Genomic DNA, 25,308 nt, shown 5'->3' on the forward strand with positions numbered 1-25,308 from the left:
GGTGAGGGGAATAAAATTCTCCAACTTCAGCGATTTTTGCAATTCATTCCAGTCACTGGCAGCAGAGAACTGGATGGAAAGGCAGCCAAATGAGGTATTGGCTTTGGGGATGATCAGTGAGATATACCTGCTGGAACGTGTGCTACGGGTGGGTGTTGTTATCATGACCAGTGAACTAAGATAAGGTGGAGCTTTACCTAGCATAGACTTATAGATGACCTGGAGCCAGTGGGTCTGGCGATGAATATGTAGCGAGGGCCCGCCGACTAGAGCATACAGTTCGCAGTGGTGGGTGGTATAAGGTGATTTGGTAACAAAACAGATGGCACTGTGATAGACTGCATCCAGTTTGCTGAGTAGAGTGTTGGAAGCTATTTTGTAGATGACATCGCCGAAGTCAAGGATCGGTAGGATAGTCAGTTTTACTAGGGTAATTTTGGCAGCGTGAGTGAAGGAGGCTTTGTTGCGAAATAGAAAGACAATTCTAGATTTGATTTTGGATTGGAGATGTTTAATATGAGTCTGGAAGGAGAGTTTACAGTCTAGCCAGACACCTAGATATTTATAGTTGTCCACATATTCTTGGTCGAAACCGTCCAGGGTGGTGATGCTAGTCGGGCAGGCGGGTGCGGGCAGCGAACGGTTGAAAAGCATGCATTTGGTTTTACTAGCGTTTAAGAGCAGTTGGAGGCCACGGAAGGAGTGTTGTATGGCATTGAAGCTCGTTTGGAGGTTAGTTAGCACAGTGTCCAAGGAAGGGCCAGAGTATACAGAATGGTGTCGTCTACGTAGAGGTGGATCAGGGAATCGCCCGCAGCAAGAGCGACATCATTGATATATACAGAGAAAAGAGTCGGCCCGAGAATTGAACCCTGTGGTACCCCCATAGAGACTGCCAGAGGTCCAGACAACATGCCTTCCGGTTTGACACACTGAACTCTGTCTGCAAAGTAGTTGGTGAACCAGGCGAGGCAGTCATTAGAAAAACCAAGGCTATTGAGTCTGCCGATAAGAATACGGTGTTTGACAGAGTCGAAAGCCTTGGCCAGGTCGACGAAGACGGCTGCACAGTACTGGCTTTTATCGATGCCGGTTATGATATCGTTTAGTACCTTGAGCGTGGCTGAGGTGCTCGGAAGCCGGATTGCACAGCGGAGAAGGTACGGTGGGATTCGAAATGGTCAGTGATCTGTTTATTAACTTGGCTTTCGAAGACTTTAGATAGGGAGGGCAGGATGAATATAGGTCTGTAACATTTTGAGTCTAGGGTGTCACCCCCTTTGAAGAGGGGGATGACCGCGGCAGCTTTCCAATCTTTAGGGATCTCGGACAGGCTGGTAATAGGGGTTGCAACAATGGTGGTGGATAGTTTTAGAAAGAGAGGGTCCAGATTGTCTAGCCCAGCTGATTTGTATGGGTCCAGTTTTTGCAGCTCTTTCAGAACATCTGCTGTCTGGATTTGGGTGAAGGAGAAGCTGGGGAGACTTGGGGGAGTAGCTGCGGGGGAAGCGGAGCTGTTGACCAGGGTTGGAGTAGCCAGGAGGAAGGCATGGCTAGCCGTTGAGAAATGCTTATTGAAATTTTCGATCATCATGGATTTATCAGTGGTGACCGTGTTACCTAGCCTCAGTGCAGTGGGCAGCTGGGAGGAGGTGCTCTTGTTCTCCATGGACTTTACAGTGTCCCAAAACTTTTTGGAGTTAGAGCTTCAGGATGCGAATTTCTGCTTGAGAAAGCTAGCCTTTGCTTTCCTCACTGACTGCGTGTATTGGTTCCTGACTTCCCTGAACAGTTGCATATCGCTGGGACTTTTCGATGCTATTGCAGTCCGCCATAGGATGTTTTTGTGCTGGTCAAGGGCAGTCAGGTCTGGAGTGAACCAAGGGCTATATCTGTTCTTAGTTCTGCATTTTTTGAACGGGGCATGCTTATCTAAGATTGTGAGGAAATTACTTTTAAAGAATGACCAGGCATCCTCGACCAATGGGATGAGGTCAATATCCTGCCAGGATACCCGGGCCAGGTCGATTAGAAAGGCCTGCTCTCAGAAGTGTTTTAGGGAGCATTTAACAGTGATGAGGGGTGGTTGTTTGACTGCGGACCCATAGCGGATACAGGCAATGAGGCAGTGATCCTGATTGAAAACAGCAGAGGTGTATTTGGAGGGCAAGTTGGTCAGGATAATGTCCATGAGGGTGCCCATGTCACCTAACAGAACGAACTCTGAAGCTAGATGGGGGGCGATCAATTCACAAATGGTGTCCAAGGCACAGCTGGGAGCAGAGGGGTGTCGATAGCAGGCGGTAACAGTGAGAGACTTATTTCTGGAGAGGTAAATGTTTTAAATTAGAAATTCAAACTGTTTGGGTATGGACCTGGAAAGTATGACATTACTTTCCAGGCTATCTCTGCAGTAGATTGCAACTCCTCCCCCTTTGGCAGTTCTATCTTGACGGAAAATGTTGTAGCTGGATATGGAAATCTCAGAATTGTTGGTGGCCTTCCTAAGCCAGGATTCAGACACGGCAAGGACATTAGGGTTGGCGGAGTGTGCTAAAGCAGTGAGTAAAACAAACTTAGGGAGGAGGCTTCTCATGTTGACATGCATGAAACCAAGGTTTTTTCGATCACAGAAGTCAACGAATGAGAGCGCCTGGGGACACGCAGGGCCTACGTTTACCTCCACATCACCCGAGGAACAGAGGAGGAGTAGGATGGGGGTACGGCTAAAGGCTATCAAAACTGGTCGCCTAGAGCTTTGGGGACAAAGAATAAAAGAAGCAGATTTCTGGGCATGGTAGAATAGATTCAGGGCATAATGTGCAGACAGGGGTATGGTGGGGTGCGGGTACAGCGGAGGTAAGCCCAGGCACTGAGTGATGATAAGAGACGTTGTATCTCTGGACATGCTGTTTGTAATGGGTGAGGTCACCGCATGTGTGGGAGGTGGGTCAAAGGAGGTATCAGAGGTATAATGAGTGGAACTAGGGGCTCCATTGTAAACTAAAACAATGATAACTAACCTAAACAACACTATACAAGGCATATTGACATATGAGAGAGACATACAGCGAGGCATAAAGTAATCACAAGTGTTGATTTGGATAGCTAACTAAGAAAACAACGGGTGAGATAACAACAGCTAATCAGCTCTAACAACAACAGGTAAAATGGCGATGACTGGGCAGAGAGGGTCGGTTAACTACACACAGAGCCTGAGTTCGCGGCTGGGGCCGATAGATTAAAAAAACTTGAAACTCATGCACTGCTTATGTATGCCAGATAGGCTCTAAAGCCCTTGTAAAGCGGATTAATGTCCTTCATTTTAATAAGTTATTTGGCCACTTTAGTTGTGATTCAAACCTTATCAAAACATATAGGCATATTGGCTAGACTACATGAGGTGTGTGACTATGAATCTGTGTTGATATGTAACTCTCGAGTGATAGGATAATATTGTCACACATCAGACTATTCTTGATTTAATCTTGTCTTTACAAAAACTAAATAATATATGTGTGAAATTTGTTTTGATTTAGAATGGACCATTATCATGCACCTGTATCGAAACAGGGGCAGCAGGAAAAAATACATGTCATCTATGCACTTAAATAACAAATGGAGGTCGCTTTTCCCGTGGTTCATTTTCATGCCAGCCAGGTAGGCTATACTCCTGTTGTAAAGATTAACAATGTGCTTAATATTAGGAAAGTTGAGAAATAAATATAGTAGTCCTAGTCTACAGAAAGCTGATGGGAACCTCCTCTTTTTGGTAGAGGTCATCACTCTGTGTTCTCGCACAACTACACAGCCTATAGAAATGTTGCGCAACATGAGCTCATGGGTTCCCATGAAGTGTTTCATTAGATTTTCGATGACATTTGCATTGATGTCAGAGTGATTAGAGGGACAATAGAGTGCTGAGGACCAGGCAGTTAGCAAGTTTGGTAGGATACTAATGACCATCAGCAGTATCAGAGCTTGGAGAAGCCTAACTACCATGACTAAACGGTCACATGGAATTTGACTGACTCGTGACAGCCGGTGTGGCGGTAATACGGTCACCACAACAGCCCTAGGCTCACCCCTATTCTCTTTGCATCAATGCTTTTATCTTGGACCTTGATCAGTTTCAGCATTGTAAATGTCCTGTAATTCAGTCCATGTTAATTAGTTAGTATTTATTGAACGGCTGTGTGTCATGCTGCTCTGAGGTACTCCTCTTTCCACCTCCAATTCACCACCACAACGTGTCTGTGCAGTCACAGCTCTATACAGCGCGCTGGGCTTTGCTATTGGAAACTGCACTACAGCAGATAGAGCTTCATTGATCGATTGATCTCAGGCATGTCTGTCTGAAGCAGATGCCTCTCTCAGGTCTATCGAGTCTTGGGCCTTCCCATCACTCAGGTCAGCAGCACTGCTCAGGCGCTCAGTCAGAGGGAGGTGTGTGTGTGTGTGTGTGTGTGTGTGGTGTTCTAGTACTGAGTGTTCCCTAGTGAGGAGAAATCAGCTGCAGTTAGTAGCTTTCAGTGAAGGTACTATTGAATACTAAGTAGTAAATTAGTGTTAACTGGGACAGATGTCTACCAATTGACTGAAATACTAATTTGTGTTGATGAGTATCAAAGTATTCAGTGTTGTTGAGTTGTGTTGATCAGGGTCCAGTATTTCTAAGTTGTGTGGAGTAGTGTTGAGTTCTATTGGATGTTATTGAGTTGCGTCAAGCAATGCTGAGTGGCATTGAGTAGTTTTCAGGAGGACTGCAATATGACACAGGAGGGGGACGGCTCCAGTAGCCCACTGCATGCTGTTGCCATGGATACGCATGTCATCACCAGCCTTGCTCCAAATATGAACCATTATCGCTGGCCAAGCTTAAAGAGTGAATCACCATCACGCACGCACACACAGGACACACACACAGGACACACACACACACACAGGACACACACAGGACACACACACATGCACACGATCAGTGGAGATGGATACAGGTGTGGTGAGTTGGCAAGGAAGGGCCGTGGCCAGAGAATGATGTTCCAAAGATTTTGATGGGGTTGCCGTGAGCCACTAGGGCACTTAGGTTGTGTAACATGTTTGTGTGATTGTGGAGCAGCTGCTCTTCTAAGACAGTTGATGGTTTCGACACAAGGAACAAAAAACATTCAAATCGCTCCTTACTATTCCAGTTGTCAACCTGATGGCAGTGAGGGTATGGTTTTTTAGCTAGCTCCTTGCCCTCCACTCCTCCACCCCCAGGCAGATGGATAATAATAATCATCTGGCTGCTCCCGTTCTGCCACTTCGATTCATTTCCAATAACAAGCCAGGGGGAAACCGTTGTGTGTCAGCCATAAAAGTCTGAGAAGAAGAATGTTGTGTTGTTTTTTGCGAATGTCGTGGTTAAGCCTCGGTGAGAGGGAAAACAGTTAAAGGTGACTTTGGAAGTTTAAATGAATTTGTTTATGTTTTTATTGTTGTTTAATACTGTCACTTTGCCCGTCCGTTCATGAGCTGAAAAGACAAAGCGTTCTTTTGAAAGATGAAATTCTGTAGAAAAGACACAGTGAAGACCGGTTTGGATGTGTGTGTAACTACCTGAACGTGTACGTCTCTAAATTGCATCGAATACTTGCACCATGCTTATAGGACTGTTTAGCTCCGCGCTGTAAACCCTTTAACATTCACATTCATTTACACCCTTCCTAAATATATATATATCTACAGTACCAGTCAACATTTTGGACACACCTATTTATTCAAGGATTTTTCTTTATTTTCTACATTGTAGAACAATAGTGAAGACATTAAAAACTATTAAATAACACATATGGATTCATGTAGTAACCAAAAAAGTGTATATTTTATATTTGACATTCTTCAAAGTAGCCACCCTTTGCCTTGATGACAGCTTTGCACACTCTTGGGATTCCCTGATCCAGCTTTAAATTATTATTATTTTTACCTTTATTTAACTAGGCAAGTCAGTTATGAACAAATTCTTATTTACAATGACGGCCTACTCAGCTTTATGAGGAATGCTTTTCCAACAGTCTTGAAGGAGTTCCCACATATGCTGTGCACTTGTTGGCTGCTTTTCCTTCACTCTGCGGTCCAACTTATCCCAAAACATCTCAAATGGGTTGAGGTCAGGTGATTGTGGAGGCTAAGTCACTTGATGCAGCACTCCATCACTCTCCGTCTTGGTCAAATAGCCCTTACGCAGCCTGGAGGTGTGTTTTGGGTCATTGTCCTGTTGAAAAAACAATGATAGTCCCACTAAGCGCAAACCAGATGAGATGGAGTATCGCTGCAGAATGCTGTGGTAGCCATGCTGGTTAAGTGTGCCTTGAATTCTAAATAAATCACAGACAGTGTCACCAGCAAAGCACCCCCACACCTTCCTACTCCATGCTTCACGGTAGGAACCACACACGCAGAGATCATCTGTTCATCTACTCTGTGTCTCACAAAGACACAGCTGTTGGAACCAAAAATCTCAAATTTGGACTCATCAGACCATAGGACAGATTTCCACCGGTCTAATGCCCATTGCTCGTGTTTCTTGGCCCAAGGAAGTCTCTTCTTATTACTGGTGTCCTTAAGTAGTGGTTTCTTTGTAGCAATTCGAACATTGAAGGCCTGATTCATGCAGTCTCCTCTGAACAGTTGATGTTGAGATGTGTTTGTTACCTGAACTCTTTGAAGCATTTATTTGGGCTCCAATCTGAGGTGCAGTTAACTCTAATGAACTTATCCTCTGTAGCAGAGGTAACTCTGGGTCTTCCTTTCCTGTGGTGGTCCTCATGAGAGCCAGCTTTATCATAGTGCTCGATGGTTTTTGCGACTGCACTTGAAGAAACTTTCAAAGTTCTTGACATTTTCCAGCTTGACTGACCTTCATGTCTTAAAGTAATGACTGTCATTTCTCTTTGCTTATTTGAGCTGTTCTTGCCGTAATGTGGTATTTTAACAAATAAGGTTATCTTCTGTATACCACCCCTACCATGTCACAACACAACTGATTGGCTCAAACGCATTAAGGAAAGATATTCCACAAATGAACTTCTAACAAGGCACACCTGTTAATTGAACGGCATTCCAGGTGTCTACCTCATGAAGATGGGTGAGAGAATGCCAAGAGTGTGCAAAGATGTCATCAAGGCAAACAGTGAATACTTTGAAGAATCTCAAATATAAAATATATTTTGATTTGTTTAACACTTTTTTTTGGTTACTATATGATTCCATATGTGTTATTTCATAGTTTTGATGTCTTCACTATTATTCTACAATGTAGAAAATAATAGTCCAAATAAAGAAAAACCCTTGAATGAGTAGGTGTGTCCAAACTATTGAATGGTACTGTATATGTACTGTATCTTTCCACCTGCCTCTGCACTGAATGACTAATTCACTAAGCGACCTTAACCCACCACTCAGAGCTGTTGATCCCACTAACTCTACTAAGCACTGATGTCTACCAGCAACTGGGACCTACTTTCTACTTTTGGGGGATGTTTTACAATTAGGTATGCATTGAATGTATCATTTCTGATCACACATGATTTGTTTTAATATTTTGATCACTGTCATGATTATGATGTCATTTATGTTGCTGCTCATTTCATTTATTTTGTTTGTGTTTTCCTTCAGGCTTTGTGTTATTTCATAACGTTCCACTGGAGGTGGTTGGGCGCTAGGAGAAATGGAGTCCCAAACACACACAGAGAAACAGAGACAGAGAGAGAGAGCTGGAACCCATTACACAATAAACACTCAAACTAACAAAAACATGGTTAATAAACATCAATTAAAAACACAACACCAAATCTTCCTCCACAGTAACTAAACACAACAACCTCTGAATACCCCATATGCTCATAACAGCCCAATGTTATTAACCAGTTTGTAATAGGCAAACTCAACCCTCTGTCTCGCTGCCAACATCCCCTCCAGCATGCCCACCACGTCCACAGACCCGTCACCGAATACTGTTCTTTCGTGCCTTCCAAATGGCTAATTTAGCTGCCCCTGACACAAAGTTAAGTAAGAGAACTACCCCCATTCAACTAAACCTGTACTTTGGCCCCAATATAAACAGTTGAGAAGAGAAAACCTCTCCCAGAGTACCAACTAGTAGAGGTTGGCCGAGTATGATTTTTCAACGCCGATACCGATTATTGGAGGACCAAAAAAAGCCGAAACTGATTAATCTGACGATTTTTACTAATATATATATATCAGTTGGAAGTTTACATACACCTTAGCCAAATACATTTAAACTCCGTTTTTCACAAATCCTGACACTTAATCCTAGTAAAAATTCCCTGTCTTAGGTCAGTTAGGATCACCACTTTATTCTAAGAATGTGAAATGTCAGAATAATAGTAGAGAGAATGATTTATTTCAGGTTTTTATTTCTTTCATCACATTCCCAGTGGGTCAGAAGTTTACATACACTCAATTCGTTTTTGGTAAATTTGCCTTTAAATTGTTTAACTTGGGTCAAATATTTTGGGGAGCCTTCCAAAAGCTTCCCACAATAAGTTGTGTGAATTTTGGCCCATTCCTCCTGACAGAGCTGGTGTAACTGAGTCGGGTTTGTAAGGCCTCCTTGCTGGCACACGCTTTTTCAGTTCTGTCCAGACATTTTCTATAGGATTGAGGTCAGGGCTTTGTGATGGCCACTCCAATACCTTGACTTTGTTTTCCTTAAGCCATTTTGCCACAACTTTGGAAGTATGCTCGGGGTCATTGTCCATTTGGAAGACCCATTTGCGACCAAGCTTTAACTTCCTGACTGATGTCTTGAGATGTTGCTTCAATATATCCACATAATTTTGCTTCCTCATGACGCCATCTATTTTGTGAAGTGCACCAGTCCCTCCTGCAGCAAAGCAGCCCCACAACATGATGCTGCCACCCCGTGCTTCACGGTTGCGATGGTGTTCTTCGGCTTAGAAACTTCCACCTTTTTCCTCCAACCGTAACAATGGTCATTATGGCCAAACAGTTCTATTTTTGTTTCATCAGACCAGAGGACATTTCTCCAAAAAGTACGATCTTTGTCCGCATGTGCAGTTGCAAACCGTAGTCTGGCTATTTTATGGCGGTTTTGGAGCAGTGGCTTCTTTCTTGCTGAGCGGCCTTTCAGGTTATGTCGATATAGGACTCGTTTTACTGTGGATATAGATACTTTTGTACCTGTTTCCTCCAGCATCTTCACAAGGTTCTTTGCTGTTGTTCTGGGATTGATTTGCACTTTTCACACCAAAGTACGTTCATCTCTAGGAGACAGAATGCTTCTCCTTCCTGAGCGATATGACGGCTGTGTGGTCCCATGGTGTTTATACTTGCGTACTATTGTTTGTACAGATGAACGTGGTACCTTCAGGCATTTGGAAATTGCTTCGAAGGATGAAGTAGACTTGTGGAGGTCTCCATTTTTTCTGAGGTCTTGGCTGATTTCTTTTGATCTTCCCATGATGTCAAGCAAAGAGGCACTGGGTTTAGCCTATCAGAAGCTTCTAAAGCCATGACATAATTTTCTGGAATTTTCCAAGCTGTTTAAAGGCACAGTCAAGTTAGTGTATGTAAACCTCTGACCCACTGGAATTGTGATACAGTGAAATAGTGAAATAATCTGTCTGTAAACAATTGTTGGAAAAATGACTTGTGTCATTCACAAAGTAGATGTCCTAACTGACTTGCCAAAACAAAAGCTTGTAAACAAGAAATTTGTGGAGTGGTTGAAAAATGAGTTTTAATGACTCCAACCTAAGTGTATGTAAACTTCTGACTTCAACTGTATATACAGTGGGGCAAAAAAGTATGTAGTCAGCCAACAATTGTGCAAGTTCTCTCACTTAAAAAGTTGAGAGAGGCCTGTAATATTCATCATAGGTACACTTCAACTATGACAGACAAAATGAAAAAAAAATCCAGAAAATCACATTGTAGGATATTTAATGAATTTATTTGCAAATTAGGGTGGAAAATAAGTATTTGGTCAATAACAAAAGTTTATCTCGATACTTTGTTATATACCCTTTGTTGGCAATGACAGAGGTCAAACGTTTTCTGTAAGTCTTCACAAGGTTTTCACACACTGTTGCTGGTATATTGGCCCATTCCTCCATGCAGATCTCCTCTAGAGCAGTGATGTTTTGGGGCTGTTGCTGGACAACACGGACTTTCAACTCCCTCCAAAGATTTTCTATGGGGTTGAGATCTGGAGACTGGCTAGGCCACTCCAGGACCTTGAAATGCTTCTTACGAAGCCACTCCTTCGTTGCCCGGGCGGTGTGTTTGGGATCATTGTCATGCTGAAAGACCCAGCCACGTTTCATCTTCAATGCCCTTGCTGATGGAAGGAGATTTTCACTCAAAATCTCACGATACTTGGCCCCATTCATTCTTTCCTTTATACGGATCAGTCGTCCTGGTCCCTTTGCAGAAAAACAGCCCCAAAGCATGATGTTTCCACCCCCATGCTTCACAGTAGGTATGGTGTTCTTTGGATGCAACTCAGCATTCTTTGTCCTCCAAACACGACGAATTGAGTTTTTACCAAAAAGTTATATTTTTGTTTCATCTGACCATATGACATTCTCCCAATCTTCTTCTGGATCATCTAAATGCTCTCTAGCAAACTTCAGACGGGCCTGGACATGTACTGGTTTATGCAGGTGGACACGTCTGGCACTGCAGAATTTGAGTCCCTGGCGGCATAGTGTGTTACTGATGGTAGGCTTTGTTACTTTGGTCCCAGCTCTCTGCAGGTCATTCACTAGGTCCCCCCGTGTGGTTCTGGGATTTTTGCTCACCGTTCTTGTGATCATTTTGACCCCATGGGGTGAGATCTTGCGTGGAGCCCCAGATCGAGGGAGATGATCAGTGGTCTTGTATGTCTTCCATTTCCTAATAATTGATTTCTTCAAACCAAGCTGCTTACCTATTGCAGATTCTGTCTCCCCAGCCTGGTGCAGGTCTACAATTTTGTTTCTGGTGTCCTTTGACAGCTCTTTTGTCTTGGCCATAGTAGAGTTTGGAGTGTGACTGTTTGAAGTTGTGGACAGGTGTCTTTTATACTGATAACAAGTTCAAACAGGTGCCATTAATACAGGTAACGAGTGGAGGACAGAGGAGCCTCTTAAAGAAGAAGTTACAGGTCAGTGAGAGCCAGAAATCTTGCTTGTTTGTAGGTGACCAAACACTTATTTTCCACCATAATTTGCAAATAAATTCATTAAAAATCCTACAATGTGATTTTCAGGATTTCTTTTTCTCATTTTGTCTGTCATAGTTGAAGTGTACCTATGATGAAAATTACAGGCCTCTCATCTTTTAAGTGGGAGAACTTGCACAATTTAAAAAAATAAATATTTTTTTGCCCCACTGTGTATATATATATATATATATATATTTGTAATAATGACAATTACAACAGTACTGAATGAACAATGAACACTTTTATTTTAAATTAATATTATACATAAATAAAATATATTTAGTCTCAAATAAATAATGAAACATGCTCAATTTGATTTAAATAATGCAAAAACACAGTGTTGGAGAAGAAAGTAAAAGTGCAATATGTGCCATGTAAAAAAGCTCATGTTTAATTTCTTTGCTCAGAACATATGAAAGCTGGTGTTTCAATATTAACAGTTCTTCAATATTCCCACTTAAGAAGTTTTAGGTTGTAGTTATTATAGGAATTATGAAGTGTCGACTATTTCTCTCTATACCATTTGTATTTCATATACCTTTGACTATTGGATGTTCTAATGGGCACTTTAGTATTGTCAGCCTAATCTCAGTAGTTGACAGGCTTGATAGGCTTGCTAAGAGCTGCTGGCAAACAGTAAAGTTTGAATGAATGCTTACGAGCCTTCACCTGAACCCCCTCCTGTACCCCTTCTGCTGCCTACCACCGCACAGTCAGTCTGCACTATCAAATATCAAATCATAGAATCATATAATTAATTATAATAAACACAGAAATACGAGCCTTAGGTCATTAATATGGTCAAATCCAGAAACTATCATTTCGAAAACTAAATGTTTATTCTTTCAGTGAAATACGAAACCGTTCCGTATTTTATCGAATGGGTGGCAACCCTAAGTCTAAATATTGGTACATTGCACAACCTTCAATGTTATGTCATAATTATGTAAAATTCTGGCAAATTAGTTCGCAATGAGCCAGGCTGCCCAAACTGTTGCATATACCCTGACTCCGCGTGCAATGAACACAAGAGAAGTGACACAATTTCCCTAGTTAATATTGCCTGCTAACATTAATTTATTTGAACTAAATATGCATGTTTAAAAAAATATTGACTTTAAGAAAGGCATTGATGTTTATGGTTAGGTACATTCGTGCAACGATTGTGCTTTTTTCACGAATAGGATTTTGTTAAATCATCACCTGTTTGGCGAAGTAAGCTGTGAATCGATGATAAATTAACAGGCAGCTCATTGATTATATGCAACGCAGAACAAGCTAGTTAACCTAGTAATATCATCAACCATGTGTCGTTAACTAGTGATTATGTGAAGATTGATTGTTTTTTATAAGATAAGTTTATTGCTAGCTAGCAACTTACCATGGCTCCTTGCTGCACTCGCGTAACATGTGGTCAGCCTGCCACGCAGTCTCCTCGTGGATTGCAATGTAATCGGCGTCCAAAAATGGCGATTACCGATTATTATGAAAACTTGAAATTGGCCCTAATTAATCGGCCATGCCAATTAATCGGTCGACCTCTAGTGAATATCAACAGTGCCAATATTGTGATCAGAAAAACCTACAGGAGCTACAGGTGCTCAGATACATACAACATGTATAAACTTGCTGCACTGACACGACCTTCATTAACTTTTAGCCATGTGTACTGCCTAACTTTTGCATTTCTTATTCTCCACACATCAGAAAGCTCAAACTCAGTTAATAGACCAGACAGGCAAATTTGTGACCGCAGGTGAGGTTCTTCAGCAGTGTAATCAACAGTAAAATCCACTGTACAGTTCCAGTCCCCCCTAAAACCATACACCCCTTTTGGTCACACTGTCTTAAGGTTTCCTTTATTTGATCAAATACGGAAATACTCTGCTCTGTACCCTCATTAGGAGCATAAATAAAATTAAAATAAAAAACATAACATCCGCCTTAACCAATAAAACCCGACCCTTGACAATCTCTGTTGTAGATCCCACAGTCACCCCTAAGCCTGAGGAAAGCACAATTGCCACCCCAGCACTGGAATTAGTACCATGACTGAGTATATGCTGCCCCTCCCAACACATACCCCCGTCAACCTCATTAACCTCATCACTATGTATCGCCTGTAGAAAAAAAATGACATTAAGCCTTTTCTGTTTTATTACTTCTAATACTCAAGCCCATATCCTTCTCCTGATCCTCCTCAACTGAGGCCACAGACCCCTGACTCCCCTCTGCCACATCCCTCTCAACACTCCCCACTTGCACCCCATCACTCATACCGGGCATCTCCTCCACTACCTGGGAGACTAGTCCCACCTGAACCCCCTCCTGTACCCCATTACTCGTAATGGGCATCTCCTCTACTACCTGGGAGACTAGCCCCACCTGAACCCCCTCCTGTACCCCATTACTCGTAATGGGCATCTCCTCAACTACCTGGGAGACTAGTCCCACCTGAACCCCCTCCTGTACCCCATTACTCGTAATGGGCATCTCCTCCACTACCTGGGAGACTAGCCCCACCTGAACCCCCTCCCGTACCCCATTACTCATAATGGGCATCTTCTTCACTACCTGGGAGACTAGCTCCACCTGAACCCCCTCCTGTACCCCATTACTCGTAATGGACATCTCCTTCACTACCTGGCAGACTTCACCTGAACCCCCTCCTGTACCCCATCACTCGCACTGGGTATCTCCTCACCAGTCTTGGGAAATGGCTCCCCAGTTCCATCCTTACTTCCTAAAACAATATTTTTTCTGCTGCACATCAGACGTTATGTTCTCCTCTGGTACAAGATGCAACTCAGTACCCTCAACAACAGGTGCTTGTGGCTGCTCTACCACAGTCGGCCCACCTCTCCCTACATCAGTGGGCCCAGGCGTTACGAGGACCACCTGCGTCCCTCCCTCCACCTTCTCCCTTTTCGGGCAAACATGTCGCTTATGGCCAACATCCCCACACTCAAAACACTGTTGACTACTCGTACTAGCATAAGCCATATACAATCTGTTGTCATACTTGACTTCAAACGAAAGTCCCTCCGGTGAGTCCAAAAACATAAACACCTGTCGCCGAAACGACATAACCTGTTTCAGAGCAGGGTGTTTGCAACCCAGCGGGACAATTCTAATTGAACAGGCAAACTTCTCAAACCGCAATGGCTCACGCTCCAATAGCTCATTGGGAATAAACAGTGTTACGTTCGAAATCGTTACTCTTGTTGACGGAGAAAAAAGTGGCATAACTTCAATAAACATACCTTTAAGAAGTACACCATTCTCAACCATCCGATCAACAAGACACTCTTCTTTAAGAAAAACCTCCACCGCTTTATTCATCCGGGATGCATAAGCAACATTTTGATAGCCTACCTTCTCTCCTACGGCGACCAGAAACTCCTCCACGGTGACAGTGGCTTCAGTAACACACCTGAACAGGTGTCAGGGACAGCATCCCCATCTGGGTCGCCATCCCCACCAAAACCAAGGCAATTCCAACAAGAAATACAATAAACCTAATTCTACCACTGAAAAGAAATACCTTAATCAGACACCACTCACACTCGCTCATACAATTCCCAGCATGCACCAACGAGAGCGAGAGACAGAGAGAGACAGACAGACAGACAGACAGACAGACAGACAGACAGACAGACAGACAGACAGACAGACAGACAGACAGAGACAGACAGACAGACAGACAGACAGACAGAGAGAGAGAGAGAGAGAGAGAGAGAGACAGAGAGAGAGCGAGAGAGTGAGAGACAGAGAGCGAGAGAGACAGAGAGCGAGAGAGACAGAGAGCGAGAGAGACAGAGCGAGAGAGACAGAGAGAGAGAGCGAGAGAGAGAGCGAGAGAGAGAGAGACAGAGAGCGAGACAGAGAGCGAGAGACAGAGAGCGAGAGAGAGAGAGAACTAGCAGGTATCATGTAAACACAGTTTGATGGTTGAGGAGTACACTGAGCTATAGGTCCAGTAGGGGCACCTAGCCATGCATACTGTATATTCTATACATATCTCCACATGCTAACACATTAACTAAAACATACCATACCAACAGCCTACATCTCAGCACCCATAATACTTTCATTAGACATAAAAGTGTAAAACACACATACATACTCATTAAAGCTGCAGTTCAAATGGAAGTCAGGTTTGATGTATGGAGAGTATTTCATTGAGGATGTTACAGGGTCACTGTTGAGACACTTTTATCATACAACTTCCATGAAATACAGTTACACACCATTACACTTCCATAGCAAAACAAAAGACAGGTTTTGATAAATCATTAACCTTCTTTTACCAGTACATATAATATATCAACATGTATTGCACATATTTGTACATATTTAAGTGCTATATTTTTGGAAGGGAAATTAGATAGTCATTCTAACACTGTATCAACTAACATTTATTAAACTTGAAGTGCATCTTAAAATGTTTTTTTTACTGGAATATGTGTGTACACTCCGATATGCAGTATAAAATGTGTTTTTATACTTGCTGGAATATCCAGGGCCAAGAGCCTCTTGTAAGTGTGTTATGTGGTTGTTGTGCTGTAAATGATGGCATTGATTGCTGTAGTGTTTTACGTCATATTGAGTTATATTGAGGCTGACTCGTAGACAATAAAACTATTGGAACACATTGTACATCCTTATAATTTAAGTGAATGCATTTTTCTCCAGTGTCCTCCCTCTCTGTCCGTCCTCCCCCTCTACAGAGTGTGTGTGAGTGAGTTCTGTTTTTGTAGAAGCTCATCCACACATTCTGATCACACACTGACCCTGAGCGATGCAGGGACATCACACACACACACACACACACATTCTGAAATGGGGCATTCAATGCCCTCAATAGACTGTCAAAATGTAATCCATCCACTTCTATGTGTGTATTAAAGTTGCCATTCAACATGAGGAATCATGGAACCTGCTACGGAGTGCACCACCACACACAGCCTTTAATTCCCAAGACAAACAATGGACGGCTAATAGTGTAAGGAGAAACGATGTATGCTCTTTGTCTGTCTCTCTTTCTGTTTGCTTCTCATTATTCCCCCTCTCCTTTTCTGTCTCGTCACCTTCACATGTTTTAAGTGGGAGGAGGTGAGCCAGTCTCCCTGGTGTCACATGAAAAGTTGAATGTGGTTTGTTTATTAAAAATAGAAAAGCACTGACAGAGAGAAAGAGAGCGAGAGAGAGACAGAGAAAATCTATATTTTTACATGGAGGGGGAGGTCAGTTAGGAATCTGATATGCTGCAGACTGTGGCTAGGTCCTGTTCTGTCAGGTAGTGAGGGCTGGATTCAGAGCCTGCCATTAAATTGCAGTGTAAATGAAATTGTATCCTTCCTTCCATCTCCATTAGTCTTCATTCCTTCTCTCTCCCCTGTTCAATTCATTCATCTGTCCATCGACCCCTCCTCATCTCCTCCACCCCCATCTCTCCCTGCTCATAACCTTCCTTTCTCTTCACCTCTACTCTCATTCCTCCACACGTTTTTCTCTCTGTTCCTATGCCACCATCTCTCCTTTTCTCTGAGTCTGTGAGATCAATAGATCACTTCATGTTTTCAGCGAGGTTAGAGGTGCGTTTAGAGAGCAATATGCTCCGGTTACCCTGCTGGAGGGCAAGGGGGCAGGCGTGGGGGTAGGGGAGGCTCTTAGGGCCAGAGGGATGACAGGACACTTTACCGGTCATCACTGCCGGTTAGCACTGAGAGTGTAATAAGTGGACGAGAAACACATTGTTCCTCCTGCCTTCGTGAACATATCTATCTCAAATACCTCATACCCCTGCACAGTGATCTGGTACTGGTACACCCTAGCTCCCTGCACAGTGATCTGGTAGTGCTACTCCCTGTATATACAGTGGGGAGAACAACTATTTGATACACTGCTGATTTTGCAGGTTTTCCTACTTACAAAGCATGTAGAGGTCTGTAATTTTTTATCATAGGTACACTTCAACTGTGAGAGACGGAATCTCTCACATTGTATGATTTTTAAGTAATTAATTTGCATTTTATTGCATGACATAACTATTTGATACATCAGAAAAGCAGAACTTAATATTTGGTACAGAAACCTTTGTTTGCAATTACAGAGATCATACGTTTCTTGTAGTTCTTGACCAGGTTTGCACACACTGTAGCAGGGATTTTGGCCCACTCCTCCATACAGACCTTCTCCAGATCCTTCAGGTTTCGGGACTGTAGCTGGGCAATACGGACTTTCAGCTCCCTCCAAAGATTTTCTATTGGGTTCAGGTCTGGAGACTGGCTAGGCCACTCCAGGACCTTGAGATGCTTCTTATGGAGCCACTCCTTAGTTGTCCTAGCTGTGTGTTTCGGGTCGTTGTCATGCTGGAAGACCCAGCCACGACCGATCTTCAATGCTCTTACTGAGGGAAGGAGGTTGTTGGCCAAGATCTCGCGATACATGGCCCCATCCATCCTCCCCTCAATACGGTGCAGTCATCCTGTCCCCTTTGCAGAAAAGCATCCCCAAAAAATGATGTTTCCACCTCCATGCTTCACGGTTGGGATGGTGTTCTTGGGGTTGTACTCATCCTTCTTCTTCCTCCAAACACGGCGAGTGGAGTTCAGACCAAAAAGCTCTATTTGTGTCTCATCAGACCACATGACGTCCTCCCATTCCTCCTCTGGATCATCCAGATTGTCATCGGCAAACTTCAGACGGGCCTGGACATGCGCTGGCTTGAGCAGGGGGACCTTGCGTGCGCTGCAGGATTTTAATCCATGACGGCGTAGTGTGTTACTAATGATTTTCTTTGAGACTGTGGTCCCAGCTCTCTTCAGGTCATTGACCAGCTCCTGCCATGTAGTTCTGGGCTGATCCCTCACCTTCCTCATGATCATTGATGCCCCACGAGGTGAGATCTTGCATGGAGTCCCAGACCGAAGGTGATTGACCGTCATCTTGAACTTCTTCCATTTTTTAATAATTGCGCCAACAGATGTTGCCTTCTCACCAAGCTGCTTGCCTATTGTCCTGTAGCCCATCCCAGCCTTGTGCAGGTCTACAATTTTATCCCTGATGTCCTTACACAGCTCTCTGGTCTTGGCCATTGTGGAGAGGTTGGAGTCTGTTTGATTGAGTGTGTGGACAGGTGTATTTTATACAGGAAACGAGTTCAAACAGGTGCAGTTAATACAGGTAATGAGTGGAGAACAGGAGGGCTTCTTAAAGAAAAACTAACAGGTATGTGAGTGCCGGAATTCTTACTGGTTGGTAGGTGATCAAATACTTATGTCATGCAATAAAATGCAAATTAATTACTTAAAAATTATCAATGTGATCTTCTGGATTTTTGTTTTAGATTCCGTCTCTCACAGTTGAAGTGTACCTATGATAAAAATTACAGACCTCTACATGCTTTGTAAGTGGGAAAATCTGCAAAATCGGCAGTGTATCAAATACTTGTTCTCCCCACTGTAGCTCCCTGCACAGTGATCTGGTAGTGCTACTCCCTGTATATAGCTCCCTGCACAGTGATCTGGTAGTGCTACTCCCTGTATATAGCTCCCTGCACAGTGATCTGGTAGTGCTATTCCCTGTATATAGCTCCCTGCACAGTGATCTGGTAGTGCTACTCCCTGTATATAGCTCCCTGCACAGTGATCTGGTAGTGCTACTCCCTGTTTTTAGCTCCCTGCACAGTGATCTGGTACTGCTACTCTCCCTGAACAGTGATCTGGTACTGCTACTCCCTGTATATAGCTCCCTGCACAGTGATCTGGTAGTGCTACTCCCTGTATATAGCTCCCTGCACAGTGATCTGGTAGTGCTACTCCCTGTATATAGCTCCCTGCACAGTGATCTGGTACTGCTATTCCCTGTATATAGCTCCCTGCACAGTGATCTGGTAGTGCTACTCCCTGTATATAGCTCCCTGCACAGTGATCTGGTACTGCTACTCCCTGTATATAGCTCCCTGCACAGTGATCTGGTAGTGCTACTCCCTGTATATAGTTCCCTGCACAGTGATCTGGTACTGCTACTCCCTGTATATAGCTCCCTGCACAGTGATCTGTTACTGCTACTCCCTGTATATAGTTCCCTGCACAGTGATCTGGTACTGCTACTCCCTGTATATAGCTCCCTGCACAGTGATCTGGTAGTGCTACTCCCTGTATATAGCTCCCTGCACAGTGATCTGGTACTGCTACTCCCTGTATATAGCTCCCTGCACAGTGATCTGGTACTGCTACTCCCTGTATATAGTTCCCTGCACAGTGATCTGGTACTGCTACTTCCTGTATATAGCTCCATTCTTGCATTTTATTCCTCTATTGTGTAAATAATTTTTCGTTGGGAAGGGCTCGTAAGCAAGCGTTTCACGGTCAAGTCTACACCCCTTGTATTTGGCACATGTGGCAAATAAAATCTTATTTGATTTCCTCACCGTGTTTTAAGAGATCATCACCTCGTTTTAATGACACTGACAGGCACGATGTCCTTTTAAGCCGTTTAATACACTCCATATGTCCATAACCCCAGCAGCCCTCTAATCCCATGTCCGTCCGTCCGTCAGTCAGTCTGTCTTAAGGAGGAGCGCTTAGCGAGCCAGAGGAGATCAATATAGTAACAGAGTCTCCGCCCCCCAGCCCACCCCTGCATTAGAGCAGCTCTGTCTGTTAAAGTGTGTTAGGTCAGGACCTGACCCCACTTATGACCCCGTGGCCCACCGACCTGTTCGTGCCCCCCACCCCTCCCCTTCCCTCCTACAGGCTAAATAGGGTTTATAACGATCTGGCCCTAGACCTCACCACTAATGATGAGTCCCCCCGACACACACACTTACAGCAATAACCTGCTTAGGATGTGGTGTGTGTGAAATAAATCATATACAAGTCATAAGTCATATACAGTACATCACCTAACTGTCTGTTGTCTACCAGGCTGTCTACACTGCGGGTCAACCTGATTACACCAGCCATTCGTGCAGGGTCACTGCTCTCAGTTAGAGAAAATCCATACATATGTCTCCAGTCAGATGCAAGATGGATGCCTCTCTGGTATCCACAATGCATTGCAGTGACGCCACTACTGTACAATGCGGCTGCGTAATGGTTCTTCCAGAGGAGGAGGAGGAGGCGTAATGGTGGCACATAATTTGAGCACCCACGGGGGAGAGAGAAGCTTGTTTGTGGTGAAACCACTCAACACATTATCGGTGGAGAATCAAAGAGCTCCCCTGTAAAGCTCTACCGTCAGTGCACCGCTTGAAACTCCACGGACGGTAGCCACCACAGAGGAAAGCAGAGCAGGACTGGACGAAAAGAGGTCCGATGTCTTGAGATTGTAAAGTTTAGATGGATTATCAAACCGCCAGGAGGCAAGCCTCACCATTTGTCATGAACAAGAACCCCCATAGAGGTTTTCCTGGTGAGGAAAACACTCCAGGCCCTAGACAACAAGAAATAAGGTCAATCATACCACTAGGTAATTATTCCAATCGTTAACCTGCCAACCATTGCTCCACTAAGGTTAACCCTCTTGGGGGAGATTTTAACTAGCCTTGTAAGGGTTACAACAATACTTTTCATTTGTCTTGCAGTCATTTGTCAGGGATTGTGTTGCTTCCTTTCAACACAATGCTGGAGGTCACAGAGAGTAGAGGTCATGGGAGCTAGTTTGGGCAGATGTGCTTTGACCCCATTATTCATGTTTCACCACAATCTGGTGATCAGTGTGCATAAATGGCAGCATCCACCCACACTGTCACATACGCACGCACGCACACACACAATCTTATAAGCCTACTGAGACAATCCCTCTTTGTTTCTCTGCCCTGTTCCGTTGCCTCCTCCTGCTTAGGAATGCACCACTGCTATTCCTCTACTGCTCCAAAACAACACTGTGGTGTGTGTGTTTAGAGATTGAGACTGTGTGTATGAGAATAAAATATGAGTAGTTTATTTTGGGATAGAACTGTAAACCAGAGAAGAAACAAAATTTGGTCCACAGATAAATGATACGTCATTCTCTCCGTATTCACAAAGTACTGTATCAACACATTCTTTCTCATCATGACCTAAACTACTATTGTACATTCATTAGCCCTGAGGGGAGACAATTGAATGGCATTTTGGAGAGTTTGTTTCCTATCTTCCACCAGTTTAAAGGCCACATTTCTGTTCGTGGGACAGATGAGAAAGAGGCAATCCTTGACATGAACAAAAATGTACTCAAACATACTGTATTTAACAATATTTGAGTATTACTTGTGGTAACATTGCATATAAAATGCAGTTATACCCATATTACATACTTTGGATATGGGTTTTGACATGCACATCTACGGACGGATATAGTGTCTTATAGGTTAGGGAGGTTAATAATATCATGATGATAATGTGATCGGTGATACCTCATATCTCAGAAACTCATGAACAAGGAAGGATGTGGTGATTGGTATGGAATTGAGCCTCATACTTTTTGTAAAAACAAAAACATGCCTCCTCTTCCATTTTTAAAAATTTCATTCTTCCACTTTAATTTTCCTCAAACACCACTTCTGCCCTTCTCTTCTGCTCATCTCCTCTTATCTTATCTCTTCTCTTCTGTTCTCATCTCTTGTCCCCTCCTCATCTCTTCTCTTCTGTTCTCATCTCTTTCCCATTTCTCTTCTGTTCTCATCTCTTCTCCCATTCTGTTCTCATCTCTTCTCCCATTCTCTTCGATTCTTATTTATTTTTCCCTTCTCTTCTGTTCTCATCTCTCCTCTTTTGTTCTCATCTCTCCTCTTCTCATCTTCTCTCCTCTCCTCTCCTCTTCTGTTCTCCCCTTCTCATCTGTTCTCATCTCTTCTATTCCATTCTCATCTCTTCTCTTCTATTCCGTTCTCATCTCTTCTGTTCTCATTTCTTTTTTTTCTCTCTTCCTCTTCCTTCTAATTCCATTCTCCTCTCTCTCCTCTCGCTCTCTCCTCTCTCCCTGCTCTCTCTCTCCTCTCGCTCTCTCCTCTCTCCCTGCTCTCGCTCTCTCCTCTCTCCCTGCTCTCTCCCTGCTCTCTCCTCACGCTCTCTCCTCTCTCCCTGCTCTCTCCTCTCTCCCTGCTCTCCCCTCTCTCTCAGGTGCGTCATCAGTGATCAGTAATGATGACGACTCGGCTTCTCCTCTCCACCACGTGTCCAATGGCAGTAACACTCCGTCCTCCTCTGAGATGGGCCTAGACGCAGTCATCATCGGCATGACCAAGATCCCCGTTATCGAGAACCCTCAGTACTTCCGCAGCAACAGCATGCTCAAATCAGACACCTGTGAGTACAAGACCATGGCTTACACACGCGTGTATACACTCACAAGACACACATACAAATGGCTTTCTTTAACACCAGTTCCTTTTAATGGGTAACAAGATATAGCCTACTAGACTGTAGCAAAGAAGAATAGCCTGCAGACTAGGAGATCTCAAAGGATCTGAGTGCTGACGTCACCATGAATCTGTTGCACCGACACATAGACGCCATCTAAGAACCCACACCAGAATGTACGTATGTGTGGGTTGCCTTAGCAACACTCTCTCCGCTGCTATGGAAATGGCACTGGAGCTGCTGATAAAATGTGTTGAGTGGGACAGGCAGCGTTCCGTGTGTGTGTGTCAATCACACTTGTTAGCTGTGTAGTTGGATCTATCTAATCCATCAAATTAGAGGTCATGCTTCTTAACGAGGACACAAGTTCCTGAGCAGATGATGTACGGAGGCATCTACAATAGGACTGTGTCTCTGTGTAGGTCTGTGTTATACACAGTGTGTGTCTCCGCTGTCTTTACCTGTCTGGGCCAATGCTGAGAGAGCTGTGGTCTGACTTGTGTCCTCAGCAAATCACCAAAAGAGATTTATGAGCCTCAGAAAAACATAAAATGTCAGTCACTACTGTACAGCTGTGTGTGTGTCTGTGTGTGTAAATGTCGTATTCAGTTTGATGAAAAAGAGAGAAACAATGTAGGTAGGGTATTATGTCAGGAGAGTGGGTGTGACTCTAATATCTTAGAAACAGATCAATAGCCTCCATTAATTTGTGCACTCCATTAGAGTGGACAAAACTCATTAAGAACAAGAGATGTACACACACACACACACACACACACACACTGCATTCGGAAAGTATTCAGACCCCTTGACTTTTTCTACATTTTGTTACAGCCTTATTCTAAAATTGATTAAATCGTTTTTTCCCCCTCATCAATCTACACACAATACCCCATCATGGCAAAGCAAAAATAGGGTTTTAGACCCTTTACTCAGTACTTTATTGAAGCACCTTTGGCAGCGATTACAGACTCGAGTCTTCTTGGGTATGACACTACAAGCTTGGCACACCTGTATTTGGAGAGTTCCTCCCATTCTTCTCTGCAGATCCTCTCAAGCTCTGTCAGGTTGGATGGGGAGTGTTGCTGCACAGCTATTTCCAGGTCTCTCCAGAGGTGTTCGATCAATCGGGTTCAAGTCCAGTCTCTGGCTGGTCCACTCAAGAACATTCAGAGACTTGTCCCAAAGCCACTCCTGTGTTGTCTTGGCTGTGTGCTTAGAGTCATTGTCATGTTGGAAGGTGAACCTTCACCCCAGTCAGGTCCTGAACACTCTGGAGCAAGTTTTCATCAAGGATCTCTTTGTACTTTGCACCGTTCATCTTTCCCTAGAACCTAACTAGTCTCGCAGTCCCTGCCACTGAAAAACATCCCCACAGCATGATGCTGCCACAACCAAGCTTCACCGTAGGGATGGTGCCAGGTTTCCTCCAGATGTGACGCTTGGCATTCAGGCCAAAGAGTTCGATCATGGTTTCATCAGACCAGAGAATCTTGTTTCTTATGGTCTGAGAGTCCTCCAAGCGGGCTGTCATGTGCCTTTTACTGAGGAGTTGCTTCCGTCTGGCCACTCTACCATAAAGACCTGATTGGTGGAGTGCTGCAGAGATGGTTGTCCTTCTGGAAGGTTCTCCCATCTTCACAGAGGAACTATAGAGCTCTGTCAGAGTGACCTTTGGGTTCTTGGTCACCTCCCTGACCAAGGCCCTTCTCCCCCGATTTCTCAGTTTGGCCGGGCGGCCAGCTCTGGGAAGAGTTTTGGTGGTTCCAAACCTCTTCCATTTAAGAATGATAGAGGCCACTGTGTTCTTGGGGACCTTCAATGCTGAAAAAATGTTTTGCTACCCTTCCCCAGATCTGTGCCTCGACACAGTCCTGTCTCGGAGCTCTACAGACATTTCCTTCGACCTCATGGCTTGGTTTTTGCTGTGACATGCACTGTCAACTGTGGGACCTTGTATAGACAGTTATGTGCCTTTCCAAATCATGTCCAATCAATTGAATTCACCACAGGTGGACTCCAATTAAGTTGTAGAAACACCTCAAGGATGATCAATGGAAACAGGATGCACCTGAGCTTAATTTCGTGGCTCATAGCAAAGGGTCTGAATACTTATGTTAATAAGGTATTTCATTTAAAACAATTTTTTTTATACATTTGCAAACATTTCTAAAAACCTGTTTCCAATTTGTCATAATGGGGTATTGTGTGTAGACTTCTGAGGAAAACATTTATTTAATCCATTTTAATCTCCATCCTGGTCTCTGGGTTCAGAAGGCTTATTAGCATTGTACTGGAAATTGTGATTTAAATTTTTTTTTTTTTATCAAGTTGTTTACTCTTCTCCTGTGGTATGTCTCCCATTCACCAATGACATCAGAAAACAGTGACTAAAGTCTAAAGCCAACCACTACACCACCAGCCCGAAGTGAGGCTTTGGAAAAGCCACAACTAATCAGCAAAAACTCTAAGGAGAATGATAGACAGGGGAAGGGGTGTGGTTTTGTCTCTTCTTGACATGTATTCAATTTTGGTAAATATTTTCTTAACTCTTCTTGAACTGCACTGTTGGTTAAGGGCTTGTAAGTAAACATTTCACGGTAAGGTCTACACATATTGTATTCGGCACGTGACAAATAAAGTTTGATTTGAACTTAGAATGATACGTGTAGTAAATGTGTGGCGTTTGGTTGTGGAAATGTACATTTACTGTACATGAAT

General features: G+C 43.6%; 1 protein-coding gene across 1 annotated transcript in view; it reads left to right on the forward strand.

Annotated features, from left to right (window-relative positions):
- ntrk2a (neurotrophic tyrosine kinase, receptor, type 2a) overlaps positions 1–25,308 on the forward strand; it is a 62,294-nt gene that overhangs the window by 15,462 nt on the left and 21,524 nt on the right. Inside the window, exon 13 of the mRNA XM_065011444.1 lies at positions 22,348–22,533. Coding sequence (XP_064867516.1) covers positions 22,348–22,533 — 186 coding nt within the window. The remainder of the gene's footprint in view (positions 1–22,347; positions 22,534–25,308) is intronic.

The sequence above is a fragment of the Oncorhynchus nerka genome, linkage group LG27, assembly GCF_034236695.1.
Source record: "Oncorhynchus nerka isolate Pitt River linkage group LG27, Oner_Uvic_2.0, whole genome shotgun sequence".
Lineage (NCBI taxonomy): Eukaryota > Metazoa > Chordata > Actinopteri > Salmoniformes > Salmonidae > Oncorhynchus > Oncorhynchus nerka.